Genomic DNA, 20,000 nt, shown 5'->3' with positions numbered 1-20,000 from the left:
TTGTAAATGAGAGCATTCTGTGCGCGAGTGGAGAGCGGGAATCTATCAATTCGACCCGATCAGAGTTCTTTAAGTCTCTGATCAGAGTTCTCTGCATAGAATCCCTCCTGAACACAGTCAGTGATGACGAGAAAGGTATCTGTGTGAGGGAGACAGATAAGCCTAGGCAGTAGGCCAATGGACAGAGGCCTGGAGAGCTGTCCAGGGTCCTGCATGTCAGTCTCACAGAACTCATGACATAAGGCTTTCTCTGTGTGTGTGTGAGTCTATCTCTCTATCAAACACACACAGAGACACAGACACAGACACAGACACACACAGACACACAGACACACACACACACACACACACACACACACACACACACACACACACACACACACCGATGATACTGATGATGACAGTAAGAATATCATGACGGACACAGAGTCTGTGATATAGCCTATCCTCTCTTTAGCATAATACACACACAAACACGCAAACACACACACACATACACACACACACGCACACACACACGCGCACACACACACACACGCACACACACACACACAGTCAAGCCGTACCTCTGACACTGTCTCAGACACACCACAGTATTCTGAGAGAGAGAGATGCATAGAAAGAGAAAGAGAGATAGGAGATGAGTTTATTTCTAGATGAATCATCCGATGTGCTTATTAATAGAGAGCCATGCTCCGACTGCAGAGAGATGGACTGTGGGAGATGCTGCTGCTGCTGCTGCTGCTGCAACACTTTGTTGTTGATTCCATCTTCACTTCAATCCCACATCAACTCCCTGTCTAGTTTGAGCGCGCACACACACACACACACACACACACACACACACACACACACACACACACACACACACACACACACACACACAGACACACACAGACACACACACACACACAGACACAGACACAGACACACACACACACACACACACACACACCAGCCTTCTGAAACTGACTTCATAGGCTACACTACTAACATAGGAATAACAATCCACACTATGTTGAAACAGGCCTACACTGTACGCAGTCATGTAAAACCTATACACTGAATAGACGTAACCAGGTCATTCCAGGTCATTCCATCATCCATCAGGCTGAATCTACTGTCTCAGGACCAAGACCTCTGAACCAGTCCCACTCAAAGTTTTCTTTTGAAACACTTTAAAACGTTTTGCGATTTCAAACGCTGTCGAACGCAGCTCTAATGCTTCGTTGGTTGAGTGTTGTACCCGTAAGAGGGTTCGGTTCAGATCTTCAGTCTGATGGGTATACTCTTCTCTCTCTCTCTCTCTCTCAGCAGGTAAGGGTTTGTCTGTTGTCTAGGCGTTTAGGCGCTGGGTTCAAGTCTAATTGCTGTGGTGCAGGGGTCTCTAAAGCTTTTATCTGTTCAAGGGCACAAAGCTCAAACAATCGTTTACTGTAAACACACTTTTATGTAAACCTCTCTCTCTTTCTCTCCAAACGCACGCACGCACGCACGCACGCACGCACGCACGCACGCACGCACGCACGCACGCACACTCATGCTGATGTCTGAGTGGTTGTGTGTGTGTGTGTGTGTGTGTGTGTAACCTGACAATGCAGTGAGGATATTGAAAGCGAGGGATGTAAGCAGATCAAAGGCATAAGTGAGAGGAGAGGAGATAGACAGAGTGGTTGGAAACAGAAGACAGACAATATGCTGTATTGATTGTTTCCATAGAAATGTGATTTGTGCCATTAAAAGAGGCTCATATCAGCACATAACATAGACAACATACAGAACATGAAAATATATATATATTGTATCTAAAATATATATGTCTTACATGCATAAAATATATATATATTTCATTTATATTATTCATTTTGCATAGGCAGTGGTCAGAGGTCTTTGTGTAATGTGTGTGTGTGTGTGTGTGTGTGTGTGTGTATGTGTGTGTGTGTGTGAGGGATCAGGCTAGTCCGTTTCCTTAGCTCACACCAACTGACCCCATAGTTGAATTGAACAGGGAACAAATGTGGATGTAATGGGTTGAGCTTTCACCTGTGGTTGTTCTGACTCTGGCATCTCTAGGATGGGCAGATGATTCCTCTCCTCCTTGACTTTTCCCGTAGTGCTCTTCCCATCAGATGCTTTATTAATGCAGGGAGTCTGGCTGAACATGCACCCTTTCTATTATTAATACAACATTAGAGAGGAGGGAGGGAGAGGGAGAGGGGAAAGGGGGTAGAGAGAGAGACAGGGGACTGGAAAGGAAGAGACAGGGAGAGAGGAAGAGAGAAGAGGAAGGGAGAGATAAGAGAGAGATGGATAGATCTGTCGGCAGTGTGGACCGCGTGAGAGCAGCTTCTGTCAGGGGTCAGATCACATAAAATGTCTCCCCGCGGTGGCAGACCCTGGTAGTGCAGCCATATCTGTCAGCTCAGGAGCTAACTGGGGCAGCCAGCAACACACACAGAAAAAAACACAGCCAGACATGAGTAATGAAGGTGACTTATTCGTTCATGTCCCATATCAGTAGCCCTGGGCAGTTGAACACAGACACACACGCACGTACACACACGTACACACACACGCTATCTAGGAGAACTATTCTCATTTCCTATGATGACCTAGCCAGGAGCTGGCCAAAACATGTAGCTAGCAGCCATTAATGGGGCAAGCCTGTCTGTGTGTTACACAAATAAAGTTCTTATGTCAAGAATCTGGCTTCTGAGGCTCCACGCACAGACTAGCCACTTTAGTCAGCCTGTCAGTATAGCATTGAACAAAATGAGACAAGACAATCCAATTTACAACTCAATGTGGTTGTTTTTATTCAAAATGTTTCATTTGTTTTCTTAACAGTACTGACCATTTTAACATGACAAAAAAAAACGGGACTAAGCGTAAACATCATATACATCAGCAATGGCGGTCTGGCGATCTGATTAATCAAATTCTCGCTCTCTGCGGTTGGAAAGGTTGGATTCAGACCACAACTCGCATTCCATTTCTCTCTCTCTCTCTCTCAGAACGTCGTCCTTCCCTCAGATACATTTAGCCTCCATGTCATAAAGTTGTAGCAGGTCCGAGATGACAGAGTCCACGTCAGCTTTGGTCACATCCTCACACAGCACCTACAGACAGAGAGAAAAAGGCTGCACCATAATTACACACACACACACACACACACACACACACACACACACACACACACACACACACACACACACACACAGACACAGACACAGACACAGACACACACACAGACACACACACACAGACACACACAGACACACACAGACACACACAGACAGACAGACAGACAGACAGACCGTACCTGCCACCACTCTCTCTCTCCCGCGGGCAGCTTGACTCCATAGCTGTGTAAAGCGAGGTAAAGCGTTGCTATGGCGATGTGTTGAGGCTTGTGGCGGATACACATGGGCCCATGGTAACAGTCTCTAAGCAACGCCCAGGCAGTCTCGGCAACAGGGGTTCGAGACCAGGCATGGCGATTCACCAACGCCCGCACGGACATCAGGTAGTGAAGGAGATACTACAGGGAAAGAGATGTTACACTCAAAGACACACAGCATACAGACATAGTACACACACATACACACAGTAATAATAATAATATATGCCATTTAGCTGACACTTTTATCCAAAGTGACTTACATTGCAGTGAGTGCATACATTTCAGTATATATGGTCCCAGCAGGAATCAAACCCACAACCTAAGCGTTGTTAGCGCCATGCTCCACCAACTGAGCCAGAGGACGATGTACATACATAGTATACACACACACACACACACACACACACACACACACACACACACACACACACACACACACACACACACACACACACACACACCTTATGTGGGTGTTTGAAGGAGACGTGGAAGTTGAGCTGTCGGAGGATGAGAAGCTCACACTGCACCACACTGTCCCTTAGATCCCAAAACTCCCCGTCACACTCCAGGGGAGAACTACCACTGTGGAAATACCTGGGAGAGAGGGAGAGAGGGAGAGAGAGAGAGAGAGAGAGAAATGGAGAGTGAGTTGTGGTCTGAAGCCCACCTTTCCAACTGCAATCTGTTTGAAGCCCTGAACAGACAGGCATGCGTAAACGCCTTGGCGACGGCTCCTCTCCGTGTAGCCTCTATCATATCGCTATGCCAACCGTGGCACTTCCTTCAGACACAGACCCCACTGGCGATCCGTCATTCTGGAGACATCGCTGTCGTGCCAACTAGCCATCACCCCCCTCGTCATATCACCCTGTCTTCATATCCTACATAACCCTCCATCACTGACGTGTGCCAATGGATAGAATCAGAATCAGAATCCTTTTATTTTCATTTGGCCAAGTATATTTGCGCATACCGGAAATTGACTTGGTGAGGTTGGTGCATGGGGCATAAAAAACAATAGCAACTATTGACAAGAAATGTAGAAAATATGAACAAAATAGCAGTAACAAATTCACAAAATATTACAATAAAACAATACAAGAGCACAGGGATTGGTGTAAGGATGAACCCCCCCCCCCCCCCCCCTCCTCCACCAATCCTATGCTTTTAAAGGTGTGTAGGGGGGGTGTGCCCAAAAAATACACACTACAGGGGAAAGAAGTGGGAGAAGTGGGAGAATTGGGACGCAGGATAATCTCTCTCTACCACCCCGTTACCTGTGGCTGACGTTGATGATGTCACGCGTCCTCAGGTGCTGCTCCTCCACCTTGCCGGCCAGGTACAGAGCGCTCATGGCCACCAGGTACGGCTCGTACACGGACACACTCACACACTCAAAGAACCGGTGGTACAACACACACGCTGTCGCCACTGGGACAGAACGCATGCCCAACTTCACCCCTGAGATATAGAGAGTATATGTGTGTGTGGTGTGGTGTGGGTGGGTGTGTGTGTGTGAGAGAGAGCAAGAGATTGAGAGACAAGAGAAAATGTGACAGCAGAGATTAGGCTAAAATCTATACATGGATATACTTGAAAAAGCTATTTAAAGGAACGTACGTGTCCCATAATCTTCATGCATTCACCAAACACCTGATGTGTGACTTCATGTATGGCCTAGTCTTACTAAAGCTTCCTATCTTTATTGCATTCTACTGTTGTTGTTGTTGTTGTTGTAGATGTTGAGCTGCTCTGCCCATGTTGCGTTGTGTACTGTGTATTCAATGGATTGACAAATAAACGGAACTCAGGGTTGGAGTTCAGGGCACTTCAGTGTGTCTAAAGGGATTGGCTTTGACATGGTTTTAGCAGCTTCAGTTTTGGGGGTACTGTACCGCTCTCCATGATGAACCGACAGACTCGGAAGTGTGTTTTCGTGTCCCGCATCGAGTCGGTGTCTGCGTCCCCGGCTCCCCTCCTCCCGGTCCCGGCCAGCCGCAAGGATCTCTCCATCACACCACTACCAGCAGAAAGCCGCAACGAAGACCCCTCCATTAACACCGGGCACCCTAACGGGACTTTGCCTGCACGCTTTGGATCACAATGTCGTGTACACCATTTTGCAGCGCGCAAAAAAACAGCCGTGTTTAAGTTTCCGAACTCCGAAGGTATAATTTAGAGAACTAAAATAAACAAATATCAAATGGCCAGCAGCTGGCCATGCTTGGAAATCCACTTCCGCCAACACATATTGAGGTTCTACCGCAGGTAGGCGGATCTTAGGCGGTCCTAACGGGTCTACTGCCATCTGCTGCTCACGGAGAGGAACGACATTGCAGTTACATTTATGGCATTTAGCAGACGCCTTTATCCAAAGCCGACTTCCGACAAATATATTTGTTTAAGTAAGTGAATCATCTACCCATCAGTCATCATAAGATAAAGTCATCCCTCGGACCAGGGGCCATAGGCAATGTTACAGTCAACTTCACTGCTCCAATAGTGGAACTCCGCCCATCTATTTGCGATTTGCAATGTACATGTATGCAAATGTTGCTGGCTATTTACTTTATTTACTGGCGGGGGGGGGGGGGGGGGGGGGGGGGGGGGGGGGGACAAAATATGAAGGATGAAATTTTGGCCCTAGAATATAGCTTATTTGCTTGAACCAATTGTAGGTTATAGATCTAGAACAAAGAACACAATTCAATGGCGCTGTTGCTATGCAACGGGTCAACAACCCAGAGGAAAGGGTAAACTAGGCAGAGATGTCCTCCAGCTACTCAGCTAACCAGGTAAATTAAACCCCAAAAAACGGGATTTTGTCACACACAAATTAACTACTGATGTTATTCTACTCTAATATGCGCTGTAATTCATTTTGCTCTAGTATGAAAATGCTTTCAAGTCGCAGAAATTGCTAAACTGGACGGTGCCAAAGCATTTCAAAGAGGTAACTAAGCTAATGTCTAGCGACAAACCATTCACAGCAAGTCAAGAAGAATTATTCTTCCCTCCTCGACTTCACCAGTAGGAAAGAGGATTTATCTAACTTCATTAAAATAATAATAATGCATTTATTTTATATAGCGCTTTTCTCAGTACTCAAAGACACTAAATGAACCTCCTTTCTTATGAACCTCTCCCTCTCTCTCTCTCTCTCTCTCTCTGTGTGTGTGTGTGTGTGTGTGTGTGTGTGTGTGTGTGTGTGTACTCACAGAGACCCTCAGCAGCAGAAGGTCGGACCACTTTCATTGCCAGCGACCGTGGACACCTCCTCCCAGGAGTGAAGGTTAAGGTGAGAGAGCATGCTGTCATCTCTGAGGGGCCGTGTAGCCCGTAAATAGTGCTTCACCTGACACACACACATGAAACTCTCACACATTCATATGTTATTGAATACATTCTCACAAGTGAAACACTCTGAGACACATGCATACCGTAGTATGAATCACTTGCACATACAGACTTGAAATTCTCATACACCTATGTGGAATACTCTCATCTTTGCGATTGAAAGTGTCACACACATAAACAATTGAAAAGTGTGTGTGTGTGTGTGTGTGTGTGTGTGTGTGTGTGCGTGCGTGTGTGTGTGTACGTGCATGTGTGTGCGTGCATGTGTGTGTGCATATTTGTGTGTGTGCGTGCATGTGTGCGCGCGCGTGTGTGTGTCTGTGCGTGTGTGTGTGTGTGTGTGTGTAGAGGGGCAGTGCATGGCCAGAGTTCAGGGGTACGTGGGAGCTGCCTGCTCGGATCCCAGCAGGTCCTATCAACCCCACCGGCCGTTCGGAGGAGGGGAGAAACCGACTCAGCACCTGGGGCCTGGACCCTCAACACACTGTGACCCCTCACACACACGGGAGCGCCAGAAACACAGCCAGACCTGCGGCAGATGGACAGACAAACACACAGACGCCCGGAGAGCAGGTAAGACAGATGGACACAGCTAGGGCAGGGGGCAGGCCTCCGCTCCTGTGCTGAAATTGTAAAAGGACCCCCGAGCTCCGGCCCCCTACCCACCAGCCACCGGTCTGGCTGTGTTTTTGCAGGGCTGGTTGGCATACATACATATATTCCCTAGATAGCTGTCATGTTTTAAGGACAAAATGACATGAATTTAAGTATTTCTTGTTTGTAGTAGAGACAGTAACATTAGTACTCAGACAAATTCAACTCTAGGGAGAATTAATGAAACATTAGATACAGTGCCTTCGGAAAGTATTCAGAGCCCTTCACTTTTAGACATCCTAATCTACACAGAGTGTAATTGATTCCTATGCAAATCAGAGACCCTATAAAAACCAAGATATTAATTCCAAAATTACATGAACTATTATCCTTGCATTAAGATGGGCTCACTTCAACTTATTTAGTGATTTGTTGATGACATTTTTGCATTTTAGCTCCTTTTAAGAGTGTCATAGCAAAGGGTCTGAATACTTATTTACATGAGGTATTTCTGTGTTTCAATTTGAATAAATTTACTGAAATTTCAAAAAACGTGTTTTTACTTTGTCATTCTGGGGTATTGTGTGTGGATTGATGGCAAACTCTTTTAATTTAATCCATTTTAAATTGAGTCTATAACACCACAAAATGTGGAAAAAGCGAAGGGGTCTGAATACTTTCCGAAGGCACTGTACTTGACAAACACAATTCACCTATTCACTCCCATTACTCAAAACCTTGACAGAAGGTGCTGAAGGTTTCACAGCCTCTCACTGTCAAAAGCATAGCGTGAGACATCTAGTGAGTCATCATCGGTTGCTATTGAGCTGGTTGCGTGCCAGGCACTGTCTCTGTGGTTGGTGTCGTGGAAATCTAGGGTTACCACTTAGTATTTGGTGAGACTCTGCACAAAAAGGCGTCCTTCTTTTAATGGTTGCAAGCATGGCAGTCTATTTCTAACAAACAGAGAGCGCTAAAAAAAGTTAATTCCCCCCCCCCCCCCCCCTCGGGGCGGGTCTTCACATATTCTTATCTGCCTTTCAACATTGAAGCAGTTAGGTAATCTCAAACAGTGGGGTCTTGTGACACATCATCATCCTCATATAGCCTGTCAGCTACACATTCTAATGTCGAGCTTTTAACACAGTTCCTAAGCAATACTTGTACTTCTCTACAGGTCTTAAGCAACACTTCTACTTCTCTGTTCTATTAGTCTACTCAAGTCATAAGCAAACGGTGACTCTCAGGTGACAGTTGTTATAGACAAACATTCATGACATGATTAATGCTTCCATGACTAATGCTTAAATGATGAGAATTATTAACCTTATTAACGCTTACCAGCAGTTCATAGTACAGTACCCAATAGTACATTTCATAGTACAGTACCCAATAGTACATTTCATAGTATTGACGACATTACAATTTGCATCTCACATTCTTATCAGGGAATACACACACTCTGAATACACACACATGCAAGCGTGACTAACTTAAAGGTTAGGTAGAGTTCCCTTTCTACCGTCCCACAAGCATGAAGCACATTTTGTTCGAAGTGCATCATGTTCCCTGGAAAATCATTTGCTGCCGCGTGCATTACACAATTTCACAAGATTCGGATTCATCACAGTGCAATTATGTCAATTTGTCAATGTTCAGATATGTGTGCATATTGGGGTTAGCTGAGCAGCTGGCGTCCAGAGATAGATGCTTGGATTGTGGTTGGGATATTTATAAACAATCCCAACCGCAACCCAAGCAGAATTCTGTGCAATATGAATCAAGATACTACCCACCCTCTTCTCTCAGGTCTACACAAAGCATCTGTTGTAGTGAGCATAGAGGGCATGACAGATCTGTTCTCTACCTATCAGTTGTTTTACATTTCATTTACATTTATGGCATTTAGCAGACGCCTTTATCCGAAGCGATAAAGTTGAATTCAGCCATTTATTGAAGTAAGTGAATCATCTATCCAACAGTCATCACAAGATAAAGTCATCAATGCTCACACCAGGGGCCATAGGCAGTCGTAATGCCAGTAGGCTATTTTTTAAATTAAAAAAAAAATATATATATATTTTGTCTCACTGTACATGCTAAGTCGGATGTTTGGACGATCCAACTCTGACGTTGAGATTTGAGATTTTAAACGGTTACGGTAAGGTTAGGTAAGGGCTATGGTTAAGGTTAGAGTTAGGAATAAGTTAAGGGTAGAGTTAGGGTTTCGAGTAGAGTACATACCAAGGATCCCACTTAGCATCTACCGTTCTCTCACCTGGCTACCTGTGGCCATGATAGAGAGAACAGCAGGAAGGAGGAAGCCTTTGAAGAGCTTTGGGACGGTCCCTGCATTCACATTCTCCACCCTCTTCCCTGAAGTATGCACTTGTACACTCTCCTACATGGGTTTTAAAAACATTAGGTTGGTGTAAGAGCACATGTTTACATCAATTCTATGCTTTCATTTAAATCCACGTGGGGGGGAAGTGTACAAGTCATACATACTTACTCTAGTGTACACTCCGGGAGCACACTTCAGGGAAAGGGTGGGGATGCAGAGAGTGCTTGGACGTCTGACTCTGTTCTCTCCCTCCCAGTCCTCCAGGGAGCCACAGGACGCTCTTCAGAACCAGACCACGGCCACGCCCACCTCTTCACGGCCCGTAACCAGGCACACCCCCCGTGGGGAGAGACCAGTGAGCCAGGGCTCCCAGGCCGGAGAGAGACCAGCGACGCAGCCTAGACCAGTGAGCCAGGGCAGTCAGGTCCCAGAGGGAGCAGCCCCTCACAGGGACGAGTCTGAGGAGAGACCAGCCAGTCATGGACCCCCCACCCCCATCTCAACACAGCTGGACCAATGAACTACCTCTTAAACGGCCTTCTCTCTCTCTCTCTCTCTCTCTCTATTGCAGTCTACTCTTTTCTTCTCCCTAAAACTCTACTTTGTGTTCTGATGTAGAGATGTCATCAGAATCATACGGCATTAAATCTACAACCCTGCAGAAGCATGTGCTGTGCCATGGTGTGTTCTGTGTGTGTGTGTGCTGGTCATGAAGCCAGTGTGTTCAGATGTCACAGTAATCATGTTATGAGGAAATGCATCTATATCAGTAAAAGGAGCAAATGTCAACAAGTGAGATCCAGTCAGTGGTGCAGGTGAAGAAAATCAATTTAATTCAGCAATATGAGCATTAACTTATTCTAACAAAGGTCCTCCTTTAGGAGGACTCATTCTCCTATCCTGATTAAACACACATCCACATATTTAGGTGGAAATTTGATGGTTCCCTAAATATGTCTATATTCTGTATAATAGTCAGATGATTGCTGCATGTAGGTGAATAGGTGTGTCCATGGTCGCATCATCCACATTTTATCATCCACTAGCCCCCCCCCCCCCCCCCCCCAAGATGTTCTGGTTTCACTTGTGCTTGTCTGTGTCAGGGTGCCCAAGGAAATCCCTTGGGTCCAACTTTAATACTTCAAATAAAAGAAGACACGTTTGATTCCTGCAAAGTGCACAATCTCTCTCTCTGTCTCTCTCTGATGAGGTGTTTTCGAGCAAACCTTTGATACAGCATTTTTCTCAGGGACAGCAACACATGCACAATTCAATAACAAGAGGGTCCCCTTTGGTCAGTGTGGCCTTGCATCTAAGGAGGGAGTGCGTTCTCACCAACAGATGGGGGGGGGGGGGGGGGGGGGCAGATGTGACTGGTGCCATACTTACTGACTGACTGACTGACTGACTCCCCCCTAAATCACACAAGGTCATTACTGACCATCTTGATTCGTGCCATTACTCCTGTGTGTGTCATTAGTCATTCTAGTTGTACACAAAACCATAAATGAGTACAATGCTGATCATAACAGAATCATCCAACAGTAGATAGTATATAGACTGATTATTACAAAATCATTGAACAGTGTATGACTGAACAAAATATAAATCATGACATGGTAGTAGATTGAAGTAGATTGTTGTATGGCTATATTGATTATAAAAATATAAGAAATGACAGATGAGAAATCTGTCTCCATACATCCCTGGAAGCAGAGGACAGAAGAGGAAAGAAACAGCATTCAGGCATGGCTCATGATAAGGAATTTCATGGGCATTAGGCCTAATGGTGGCTTTTACAGGTTCATGTGTCATAATTGCATAATTGTTTATAGGGATGGTCCAGCCTCAAGAAGCATAGATATGTGTTTTTTAAAAACTTAGGTGCCCTTATAGGTCATTGGGAGAAACGTTTAAATCAAGCGGTATAGCCCCCATGGGGAAACATGTGGTATGGGCCATGTGGTATGGCTATTGAGTCTTGTGATAGTTAGTGCAGTGCAATCCTTAACATTAGTTAGCTGTAATTCATGGTAACTGTCATTAAATGCACACAGATGATAGCCCTGTTATTGACCCCTGATGGGGGGGGAGGGGGGGGGGGGGGAATCAAGGGAAAAATGATGGGGAGACTTTCACATGATCATATGAATCGAGAATATACTACACATCAGAGTTTTACATTTTAGCCCAAACCTGGCCGTTCATATTAGTCCATCCAAAGCAGTTCCCATACCAATAACACTGAGGCCAACTTCACCACCTACTGCATATCAGCAAACGGCTATTACCAGCACCATTGCGTAACTCACTGATACGTTTGAAAACGTAGCAAAATGGGTTGTGACATGGGGGTGGGTGTAAAGTGTTTGTATAACGATGAGGAAGGTGTTGACTGCAGACTAACCATGTTCAATACCGTGTCAAACATGCTAGTAGCATGCTAGATGCTAATAGCAATATTCCTGGGCTTTCCAACTTTCAGTCGTTAAGTCATTCATTAACAGATGCCCCACCCATGAATGGGTGATTTTTACTGCTCTCAAGACAAAGACAGGCTAAATCAACAAATCTCCACCAATGCACGTCGAAGCATTTTACCTAACAGTAACCCTTTGCTATGATGACCCAATAGTAAATACACACCCGCACATAATCTGTGTAATCTATGTAATGCTCACCAACATCTTGAAAACAATCCATTAATAATGGAGAGCCTTCATATTCCAAGAAAAAATGGTCATATTGGGGATTAATGGAGCAACAATTAGCTCTGGTAGGGAAGCAATGCTGCTCGCATACGTCTGTGTTCCTCATCAACCTCAAGCTTGGTTCGGCCTTGCTGCTGTACTAGTCAGGGGGATTGTCCGAATTCAAGTCGAATCCCCTCGCCCTCCTGAACGTGATTTAATAATGAGTCTGTCTAGAACCTGAAGGTATGTCATGATTGTGTTCTAAAGGGGACCACCATCTCCTGCACCAAAAGGAGGGGCATCATGCAGCAGTCTCATTGTTCTTCCTGTCATCATTTCATCTGAGGAGAGTCCAATAGTTTTGTGGAAGGTTTATGCTGCACAGGCTTCGGGCTAAAATATGTCTGTATATAATAGTCAGATGATTGCTGCATCTAGGTGAATAGGTGATCCCATGGCCATGTCACACCAGCCACTAGCTCCCCCCCCCCCCCCCAGACGTTATGGTTTCACTTCTGCTTCTCTACGACCCTAGAGGAGGAGGAGGGGGGGGGGGGGGGGGGGAACAGCCCAGCATTACAGAAAACATCTCTAAACAGCAGAGAGAAGGTTCTCTTCTTAAGGCACATAGTATTCTGTTCTTAAAAACACATACAGTGCCTTGCGTAATAAATGGGACAGTAAATCAAGGCTGGTGCCACCAAAATCCCTCTACACTGTCACCAGTTATCTCCTCAATTAAGACAACCTAGCCAGTTCTAATGGCAGCTATACATGCCCAAACCATAATACCTCCTCCACCATGTTACGTTTCACAGATGAGGTGGTATGCTGTAAATCTTGGGCAGGTTATTTTTTTTCCTCTCCAAACTTTCCACTTACAAATCACTAAAAACCTTTTTCCAGACCTCTGCAGGCTTTGAAGGTACTTTTTAGCAAACTGTAACCTGACCATCCTTAGGATAACTAGTGGTTTGCACCTACAGTAGCAATGAAGCCTCTGTAGTAGTTCTGTGATGGTAGTCTCTGTGTAGTAGTTCTGTGGATGGGGGTTTTCTTAATAATGGTGAGCATTCTTCAATCATGCATTTTAGAAGTCTTCATTGGCCTACCAGCCCGTTTGCGATTGCTCGCCAGTGCTTTTAAAAAAATAATGGTGTTCCAAATTGTTGATTTTGGCAAGCCTACAATCTTGGCTATGTTTCTGATCTTTTTTCAGCCTAATGTTGGTCTTTGGTCCTCATGCTGACAGGCACCAATAGCAGACTCCAGAGCCAAATGCAAGCCTAGAATCAATCATTTCTCTGAAAACTAGCCTCAAGTAAAAAGCTGCCTGGATGAGAACCAAAGACATTCTCGGAATTCCGGAGATGCTCACAACTGACAACGAAAGGGTTTGACGCACGGACTCTGCCTTAACACGCTCTATTCTCTAGTCTGTTGCATCTCCGTTTTTGAAAGTCTCTGGCAGTGTCTCCCTTTGCTATGATGTCATATCTCAGAGTCTACCTTTAAAATATCACGCTATGTCCAGATCTTCACCTTTTAATTAACCTCAGAGAATTCTCCTTTCCACTCTCTGTCGAAGTCAAAACAATTGCTTGGACATTTCTTAGAGCGCAGGACCAGGATCAGAGTGTGTGTGTGCGTGTGCGTGTGCGTCCGTCCGTCCGTAAAAAAAACTGAACTGAACGTCTCTTGACATTGTCTATTTTTTGTGATTGTACACACAGGTACAGTAGATACAGTACAGTGATAAACAGATAAACCCAACAGATATACCCAGCTGAGCTCAGGTAAACCATCATACAAAATGATAATACCCCTAACATGGCTGAGTCCACAAGATAAACATTGCCACTTTGCATGGATATCATGTGACAGTGCTGAGCTGGAACAAAAGTCTGCAGTACTGTGGCTCTCCAGCACCAGGATTGAGGATCAATGAGCCTTTGCAGTGTGTGTTGAGGTCTTTGTTGTGATCCGGATTTTCCTGATGATGACCCAGTTTGTCTGACTGCCCGTGACTCGTATCCTCAGACAAGAAGCGGCGGAGCCATACTTCATTTCCACCCCCTGCATCTCAAACCGCCCGTTCGCCATCTCCCCAAGCGAATGGAACTTGGAACATGTGACACCCCTCTCCCTGGTGATGGGGTTGCTACCCAGCTCCACCGTGGCAGAGGCGAGCAGGTCTTTGCCCTCTAACCCCGTGTCCACGGTAATCACCGTCACCACAGCCGCTTCTCTCAGTACCACGGTCAGGTGGTTCCCAACAGAGGGCGTCCGGCCCCAGAAGTAGTCCGAGCCCGGGAGGTACGACTGATTAGGTTGGCCCATGTAGACGGGGATGTCCGAGTAAACGTCCGCTGCAGGGTTGAAGTACGGCCCCTCCTCAAACTTGGTATCCTTCAGCCGGTTGTACGTTCCCTGGAAAGAAGAGTACGTGCCCATGTGCTGAAACAGTGAGGGCGTGAACCCAATGGCCTTGCCCTGCGTCAGCAGCATCCGAAAGTGATTCATCAGGAAGTCGCAGGGCATTTCCTGGTAGAACAGGAACAGGAAGCGTGCGAGGAGAGGGAGGTGGGCGGAGCGGTAGAGTTTTCCGATGTAGCCGAGCGAGGAGAACTCCAAGGTGGCCCAGGGGACTCCTTTGTGCACCGCTTCCTGCTCACGGACACGCTCCCTGATGGCCGACAGAAAGTGATCGGCGCAGCTGACGTCGTCCTCCAGCATGAGGTAGTACTGGCCGCGCCCGGCGCTGAAGTGGAGCAGGAAAGAGTAGTCGACGTTTTGCTTGGAGCGGAAAGACACGCGGTCCGGAGCATCGTTGAAGTTCCTCTTCAGATCTGGACAAAACGTAAGGAAACAATAACCAATCTAAGTGTAAAGGCGCTTGCAAAACTGCCCATACAACGGCCAACACACACAGACAAACAAAACGGCGTTAGGTCAGTTTGTAGCGTCACAATGGGGATTGCTGTCGCTAAGCTGTCGCTAAGGAACTGTCACACCTGTCCTGACAAGGGGATGGTTCAGGAATTGACCGATTGCATCATAGCGTCTGTTGCTCATGCACTGCCTCAATACCACTGGCTCATGCACAAATGTATTACTTCAGCCAATCCCCACTGTGGCGCTACCCGAGAATATATTTTTGCAGCCGGACAGGATTTGGTATGACAGGCAACCACCTCTTCCTGAGAGAACACTCTATACTGGAATATAACTGCAAACTTGTGACCAACAATAAGGAGGTGACTAATCGCTGAGATGCAATGGAATGTGTTGATTCCTGAATTCTTTCGAAGGAATTAACCTTACACTAACAATGGGCAATTGTTGGGTAATGTCCGAGCAGTGTGCTTTTGATGCTTGGCAACTTAAAATGTTGGCCACTGTTGGTGTTTGTGTTAGTACGGGCAGTGTGCAAGGAGTTTAAGAGAACCAATCTGTAAGAGGACTGTACTTTGCATGTGTGTGTGTGTACACGTGTGTGTGTGCTTGCACCCACCTGAGTGCATGTGGTGTGTGTACCTTTGAGTGGGGGGTAGTACTCCTGGGGTATGTGTATAACTAGCAGTTCTCCGTGCTCCAGCTGAGGGGTGAAGGTGGCTTTGATCTCCCCCAGGGTGGTCTCTCGCCACTGGGTATCAAACTCTGCCAGCAGGACCACAACCACCATGGAGGAGCGCTCCTCAACAGAGGAGTGGGAGAAGATGGAGGTCAGGGTGGAGAGGAGGTAATTGCCCTTTGGTCGCTTCACAGATGAAAGGCCCACTGTGAGGAACTCTGGTAGAGAAAAGGGGTTAGTGGGTGAGTGAGTGAGTGTGTGTGTGTGTGTGTGTGTGTGTGTGTGTGTGTGTGTGTGTGTGTGTGTGAGTGAGTGAGTGAGTGAGTGAGAGAGACTCACTTTTCTCTGTGGACGGGGTTCCTGCCAGTAGGCTGCAGGAGATGTTGAGAGGCAGGTAGCCTCCCTGATCCACCCATGATTCCCTGCCGGAGACAGACGGCAGAGACGAAAGGCCGGTCCACTCCGTCCTGCCCTGAAACACCCCCCCACCCTCCACCCACACACACACACACACACCCTTTTATTACCAACATACTGTAGCTTATCAAATCTCCATGTAGCATTCTTTTAAGAATGGTCAATAAACCAGCAGCATTCAGCTGTGGTAGACATTTATTTCCCTGTTTTATTCATTCTGATTCTGTTTCCTCTTCTTTTGTGTGAAGCACTTTTGTAACCTACAATTTGACCAAATGAGGAACAGAGGGTAATGCGCCATCACTATCGAGTTCACTTTATTTTTTATTTATTTTTTATACATTCCATAGTATGGCCAGGTCAGTTTCTCATCCCGTTTCTCAGTTTCTCATCCCGTTTCTCAGTTTCTCATCCCGTTTCTCTCTCTCTCTCTCTCTCTCTCTCTCTCTCCAAATCAGTCATCACTCTGTGTAGCGGTTGGCGAGGCAGAGCCTTAGGAAAACAACTTCACCCTCCTCTCGCGGGCATGTTAAGGAGGACATACAGTACCAGTCAAAAGTTTGGACACACCTTGGCAAGAGTGTGCAAAGCTGTCATCAAAGCAAAAGGTGACAACTTTTTTAAGAATCTAAAATATAAAACATATTCTGGTTTGTTTACTACACTTTTTTGTTTACTACATAATTCCATATGTGTTCCTTCATAGTTTTGATGTCTTCAATATTAATCTACAATGTAGAAACTAATAAAAAATAAAGAAAAACCATTGAATAAGAAGGTGTGTCCAAACTTTTGACTGGTACTGTAGGTGTTGAGGAGGTGAGGACGGGCGGTGCTGACAGTCATAATTAAGACAACCAAAGCCTACCGCCGCCCGAGGTACGGAGTAGGGCAGGAAGCCCTCTGCAACAGAACGTCAAGTCCACGTCCTCATCCTCCTTTTCCATTCACCTCATCAGATCAGAGTCAACACATTACGGCCCATTTCTTACACCTGAGTGTCAGAACGTATGTTTTTCCTCTATTTCCACATTCACACGACAGTCCATGTCTTACACCTGATGTTGCAATTTCTCTCATGATCAGAATATACTGTCTGTTTTCTTTTTTCTCTCTCTCCAATCTGCTGCCTCTGAGAGTGGGCCCGTCCTCGACACCTCTGCTACGCTGGGTAGATATTTTTCCACCACCCTCGCTCTCTCCCAGTTAGTTCCACAACCTCTCACCAACCACCGAAGCCTCCTGGCCTCCCCTTATCTCTCCCTCCAGCACCCAACCACACGGGAATGTCTCCCAGACTAACCTTGGTTGTGCATACATCTGACTCTGCATATCTTTAATATATGCAACTATAGTTATGCAAAATGATGAATAAATGCATGTATAGTTATACAAAATGATTTTGCCTTCCACACAGCCTTCTTATAACTTCACACCCCGTCGTTGATTATCTACACACACACACACATACACACGCACGCACGCACGCAACCAAAAATTCCATAAACGTCACAGCCCTAGTGCCTATCCTTATCACAACCTTGTGTACCGCATGCCTGGCACTCGTCCCAGATCCAAGCACGTTGGAGGTGGCACAGCTAACGGCCCACAGAGGATGACTGACAGGAGCTCAGGCAGAAGAGGCTCTGGGTGATGATGCCCACAGATGATGCCCTCAAATGACACTGCCTAAAAAAATGCACAGTGGGCCTATGGCAATATATGGCGATATCAGAGGTTTGAGAGACATCAAGAGGCTTCCAGAACTATTCCATTTGGAAACTGTTCTTCTATTTTGATCATTAAATACAATTATCAATTAGTTTAGCTTTCTTTATATAGCCGACTCCCTTTTGGGGTTTCTCATTACCTCAACTCCACATGTTTGTATGACCTGTTTATTGATGCATATGTTTTCTCACTTGTATTGTTGATTGCAAATAAAATATAAATTAAAAAATAAAATGTGTGTGTGTGTGTAAACTCACATTGCTGTTGAAGTACAGGAGGGTGAGGAGGGAGAGCACTGCTCCTATGACAACTCTCTTCTTCCTACACCGCATTTCACCTAACTGACACACACAGACACACACAGACACACACAGACACACACAGACACACACAGACACTTGAATGGACTGTGAATGGCCTTGTTGCTGTGTGTAACTCAGTCAGCACTGCAATAAATAATTTAGCTGTTGCTGAATGATTAAGCAGAAGACAGGGTTAGCGTTATAGTTAGATTAAACTACAATAGTTAGAGTTAGGCTGAACTACAATGGTTAGAGTTCGGATAAATAACAATGGTTAGAGTTAGGCTAAGCAACAGTGGATCTGATACTAATTAACAACTGGATGATTATCACCATAATGTCCTTGTGCCATAAAATGGCTTCACCTGTATCAATCAAGTACCTGGGGTGATGGGGAGGTAGAGCAGGTGCGACTCAATCCGTCGCTGTCGTTCAGTCCTGTTCTATTTCAGCGAGTCCACACAACGCCAGATACGAATATATGACGATGGAAATCATCAACATGGACTAAGCGTACTGTAGTGACCGCGCTGCTGTTCCTCATTGCCGATCAGTTGATTAACTAAATTAACACACCTTTGCGCCGCGGGAACTTTGGTTTGTGTTAAGACTTGACTCCAGCGGGCGTGGGTGGTCCATCTTTGGCACTTACGTCATTACATAATGACCTTCCCACCCGCCTTAGGCGCACACATACACACACACACGTGCGCGCAAGTAGGCAACACAATGATATAGTCCTGAGGCCCTATCATTCTTTGCCCCACACACACAAATAAATAAATACAGAAAATACACAATGAGTCGAGAGGCTTTATTATTATTTTAAAAATAAACGGCAACAGTTTGGTTTCTTACAATATTTTATAAGACTTTTATAAGACTACTCCGGGATGTGTTCCCACTGTTTTGAGTAAGTGTGTTTGTGTGTGTGTGTGTGTGTGTGTGTGTTCAAGTTGTCTCTGAAGAGAGAGTGTGTAGCACAGTAGTGAGCACAGACAGAAACGCTCGGAGAGCTTCCTCATCTCTGGGCTGCTGCTTTAGAATCACTCTCACCCCCTCCTCTCTCTTCCCCTCTTCCACCCCCTCCTCCTCCTCATTCTCCCCCTCGGTCTCCTCCCTCTCTGTCCCCCCCTCCTCCCCCTCTCCCCCAGACTCCCCAGTATACAGCAGTTCTCCCAGTATGAGTGTGTGTGGTGTGTCTGCAGCGTGCGTGTGAGTGAGCGGTGTGTGTGATGTGTGTGTGTAGAGGTAGACTCTCCAGGGGAGTGTGTGTGGTGGTGTGAAAGCCAGGGTCTGGATGTTCATAAGCTGCAACGCCGCCTGCAGGCTCTCCGTGGAACAGCGGGGAGCCCGACAGCGAACCCACTCCTCCAAACACACGCCCTCAGTGTGACTCTGACTGCCCCCTAGCTGCAGCCACAGGTGTTCAAACTCCTCGGGGCTCAGAGGCGGAGACACAGACAGACTCAGACCTCCACCAGTGCAGACAGGGGCTGAAGCTACACGGCTGTTGACCCCATCAGCCTTAATACCAGCATCAGCTATGGGCTCTGGGTCTGGGGAGAGATGGGGAGAGGGGGGG

At 46.1% G+C, this 20,000-nt stretch overlaps 3 protein-coding genes across 4 annotated transcripts in view; all 3 read right to left on the bottom strand.

Moving 5' to 3' along the window:
• Positions 1-2,797: 2,797 nt before the first annotated feature.
• On the bottom strand, positions 2,798-5,639 carry ccnq (cyclin Q). Its single transcript, XM_083675463.1, has 5 exons — positions 5,299-5,639; positions 4,681-4,864; positions 3,865-3,997; positions 3,323-3,541; positions 2,798-3,119 (listed from the first exon to the last, which is right to left on the bottom strand). The coding sequence occupies exons 1-5, from the start codon at positions 5,456-5,458 to the stop codon at positions 3,030-3,032; spliced, it is 786 nt and encodes a 261-aa protein (XP_083531589.1). The 5' UTR covers positions 5,459-5,639; the 3' UTR covers positions 2,798-3,029.
• Positions 5,640-12,939: 7,300 nt separating this feature from the next.
• On the bottom strand, positions 12,940-18,445 carry LOC310808927 (alpha-1,3-mannosyl-glycoprotein 4-beta-N-acetylglucosaminyltransferase C; the record flags this gene model as incomplete). The annotated part of the gene is made up of 4 exons (XM_083676026.1): positions 12,940-15,240; positions 15,929-16,183; positions 16,305-16,455; positions 18,371-18,445. 4 exons carry the CDS (start codon positions 18,443-18,445, stop codon positions 14,333-14,335), a joined length of 1,389 nt encoding a protein of 462 aa, XP_083532152.1. The 3' UTR covers positions 12,940-14,332.
• Positions 18,446-19,214: 769 nt separating this feature from the next.
• Positions 19,215-20,000, bottom strand: part of ap4b1 (adaptor related protein complex 4 subunit beta 1) — an 8,758-nt gene continuing 7,972 nt past the window's right edge. For both annotated transcript variants that reach the window (XM_083674423.1, XM_083674424.1), the window contains exon 13: positions 19,215-19,974. In XM_083674423.1, coding sequence (XP_083530549.1) covers positions 19,367-19,974 — 608 coding nt within the window. In that variant the 3' untranslated portion in view covers positions 19,215-19,366. The remainder of the gene's footprint in view (positions 19,975-20,000) is intronic.

This window comes from Argentina silus (assembly GCF_951799395.1).
Source record: "Argentina silus genome assembly, chromosome: 8".
In the NCBI taxonomy this organism is placed as follows: domain Eukaryota; kingdom Metazoa; phylum Chordata; class Actinopteri; order Argentiniformes; family Argentinidae; genus Argentina; species Argentina silus.
This window is presented reverse-complemented; position numbering and strand designations above follow the sequence as displayed.

Excerpts from the sequence above, each read along its gene's own strand:
- ccnq (XM_083675463.1), bottom strand. The coding sequence starts at position 5,458 with ATGGAGGGGTCTTCGTTGCGGCTTTCTGCTGGTAGTGGTGTGATGGAG. Across the intron at positions 4,865-5,298 it reads TCGGTTCATCATGGAGAGCG|GGGTGAAGTTGGGCATGCGT; the intron begins GTACAGTACCCC and ends TCTATATCTCAG. Across the intron at positions 3,998-4,680 it reads ATCATCAACGTCAGCCACAG|GTATTTCCACAGTGGTAGTT; the intron begins GTAACGGGGTGG and ends CCTCTCTCCCAG.